The sequence below is a fragment of the Lathyrus oleraceus genome, chromosome 3, assembly GCF_024323335.1.
Source record: "Lathyrus oleraceus cultivar Zhongwan6 chromosome 3, CAAS_Psat_ZW6_1.0, whole genome shotgun sequence".
In the NCBI taxonomy this organism is placed as follows: Eukaryota; Viridiplantae; Streptophyta; class Magnoliopsida; order Fabales; family Fabaceae; genus Lathyrus; species Lathyrus oleraceus.
The window spans coordinates 186,677,526-186,680,330 of NC_066581.1; the positions used below are offsets into that span (position 1 = coordinate 186,677,526).

Genomic DNA, 2,805 nt, shown 5'->3' on the forward strand with positions numbered 1-2,805 from the left:
AAAATGCTTCATAAAAAATTTGTCAATTAAAAAGAATTTTTATTTAATTTCTCAAATTTAAATTGTGATTAACCTTCATATAATTTCTGAAAATTTAAGACGATATCAGAAGCATTTTAAAATTTTTGAAGTCTCGTTTAACCAAAATAACTGTAGTTAAATTGAAGGTCATGTATTATAGTTTGTCTTCCACACTTTGCGCCCGATCTTGAGGCGTGTTTCTAGTGATAAAAACTTAATTTTATATCTTTAAAAACTTGTTCAAATTTTCTAAGAAAGAGGTGAAAATGATTTGGAGTAACCTATAAAGAAACTAAAATTAATATAAATTAAAATGAAAGTTTGAAATGGTACCAAACATAGAGAAAATAAGAAAAAAGTTATGCTATTTTTTACCACCACTTCCTATTGTTAGGGAATAGGGACCCTCTCCCCACTAGCCACAATAAAGTTACAAAGGTTTGTAGCTTCACACCATTTCCCCAACTATATATTAGACCCACCCATTTCACTCCTCATTCATCTCCATTCCATTCCATTCCTCTCTTCCCTCTTAACCTTACAAACCTAATCTTCAACCTCATCTCAAACACCTAACAAACCAATAACCAAACCTAGAAAACAAAATACTCTGTTTTCACTTCCCCTGTTTTTCCTCTGTTTTTTCAAACATTTTTCCTTTTGGATAAGACAAAATGTCTTCTTCCTTGTGTCAAGGGTTTCAATCTTGTCTTGAACAAGGTGTGATGGAGCCACGTGTACTAACTCTCAAATTGGCTCCACCAGGATCAAACATTTCACCACCTTCATCTCCTGTAGACCAAGAGAAACCTATCAACATCATCCACAATGAATGTGACAAAAATGACACAAACTCTAGCTGGAGTTTCCTTCAAAATCTCACCAAAACTGAAAATGGAAACAACAAAGTCTATGTTCATCCTACTGTGAAACGTTCAGCCTCAATGCTAAGTGAAAAAAGCTTAGAAATGTGCACCGAAAGCCTCGGTAGCGAAACCGGTAGCAATGCTGGTGAAAGTAGTGATGATCTTTCATTGCTTTCTTATGACGCAAGAAACGATGTTACCAACATCAACAACAACAGCAACAGCATGAATAACTGTGTGTCTAGAAGAGTTAATAGAGCTAGTAATTTTCCACCACCACTCACTTCAATAACTGATTTTGGTGGTGTTCATGTTAGGCCTCACCGCGAAGGTGGTAGGTTGATATTAGAAGCTATTGCTTCTCCTTCTGTTACTCCTTATTTTCATGCAGAACGTTGTGATGGTAGGCTTAGGTTGAGTCTAGTTGAGACTGTTTATGATTATGATGGGGATGATGAAGATTATGAAGAAGAAGAGGAAGTTGAAGATCAAGAAGAGAAAGAGGGTGAAAGTGAAAAGGAGCATCAAGTGTGTGAAGAAGAAGAGTGTGTTGAGAAGGTTGAAGATGAAATGGGTGTGACAAAGTTTGGAAGACCAAGAAGATGCAAAGAAAGTGGGAATAGAGATTTTTTTGGTGATGGCTACTTTGAGATTTCAACTCCTATTTCTCTATGTCTTTGAATATATTTTGTTTGTATTTTACTATTATTATCCATCTCTCTCTCTCTATCTTGCTTCATTTTCCTTTTAGGATTTCACCACTTATGATTGGTGCTTATTTCTCATTGTCCTAATAGAAGTTAGTTATTATAGTTTTTAGTTATATTTGAACATTGTCCTTCTATCTATGTCCACTTCTTCATGGTGCTAGTCTTTCTCTCTCTCTTTCTTTATTTTGATTTTTGTTCTTTCTATTTGTCGTATTTTGTGTCTTTTAACTGTAGAACAATCATCGATAAAACTTTATTTATTTCTTCGGTGAATTTTATATTATCAGAGTTTCGTTTAGTTAAAGACTCAAAAATAATTAAGACAAAAAATAGCTAAATGAGAAGATATAAATATCTTTCATGTTAGCTAATATGGTCTTAGGCAATTGATAAAAGTGATTAGTTGTTTGCCAATATTTTTTCATGATTATTTTTAGAAAAAAGGTGTAAAATGAACATGTGAAGTAAAGGAGTACAACTAATTCTAATCCATAGAACAAACTTTTTAAAAAAATGTACAAGGAAAAAGGAAGGAGAAAAAGCTAGTAATGGGGTACACTATACCAACACAAAGGTGGACCCAAAACCTTAATTAAACTATATATGTTGATTATCATATTTTGTTAAGGTCATTGTCTGATTTTTTTTTTCTTTTTCTTTTCCCATGTCAAAATCAATACGTCCCATTTCATTCTAATGATAGGATTTTCAATTTTGCTATGTTGGCAATACTTAAGGTAAAATACCCTTTCAATCTTATATACTATTAGGCTCACGTGAATCTCTAACTCTCAATTACAACCAATACCTACACTATACATTGATCAGGGCCGGCCCAATCAATCTGGAGGCCCTGTTTTAATTTAATAAATAGGCCTAAATCTAAAATATATATATAATTTAATAATAAAAAAATACACTAAAAATTCAAAGTATTGTTTAAACTAATAATATCTTTTTAAATAATATATATTTTAAATTTTTTCATATTAATTAGATTTAAAAAAAAAAAAATAGGCCCCCAAAATTTTGGGGCCCAGTTCCATAGGGCCTGTTGCGCCTGTGAAAGGCCGGCCCTGACATTGATAATATCACTCATTGTTTGTATACATTAAGAAATTATCAATCATTATTGAGATGAGATAGGATGATCTATTCCCTACAAGCATGTAATGCATGTCAGTTAGAGCAACATGGGTGGGCATGGA

At 32.8% G+C, this 2,805-nt stretch overlaps 1 protein-coding gene across 1 annotated transcript; it reads left to right on the forward strand.

Annotated features, from left to right (window-relative positions):
* The first annotated feature begins 508 nt into the window (after positions 1-508).
* On the forward strand, positions 509-1,710 carry LOC127126158 (protein FANTASTIC FOUR 2). The gene has a single exon (XM_051055036.1). The coding sequence runs from the start codon at positions 696-698 to the stop codon at positions 1,566-1,568; it is 873 nt and encodes a 290-aa protein (XP_050910993.1). The 5' UTR covers positions 509-695; the 3' UTR covers positions 1,569-1,710.
* The last annotated feature ends 1,095 nt before the right edge of the window (positions 1,711-2,805 follow it).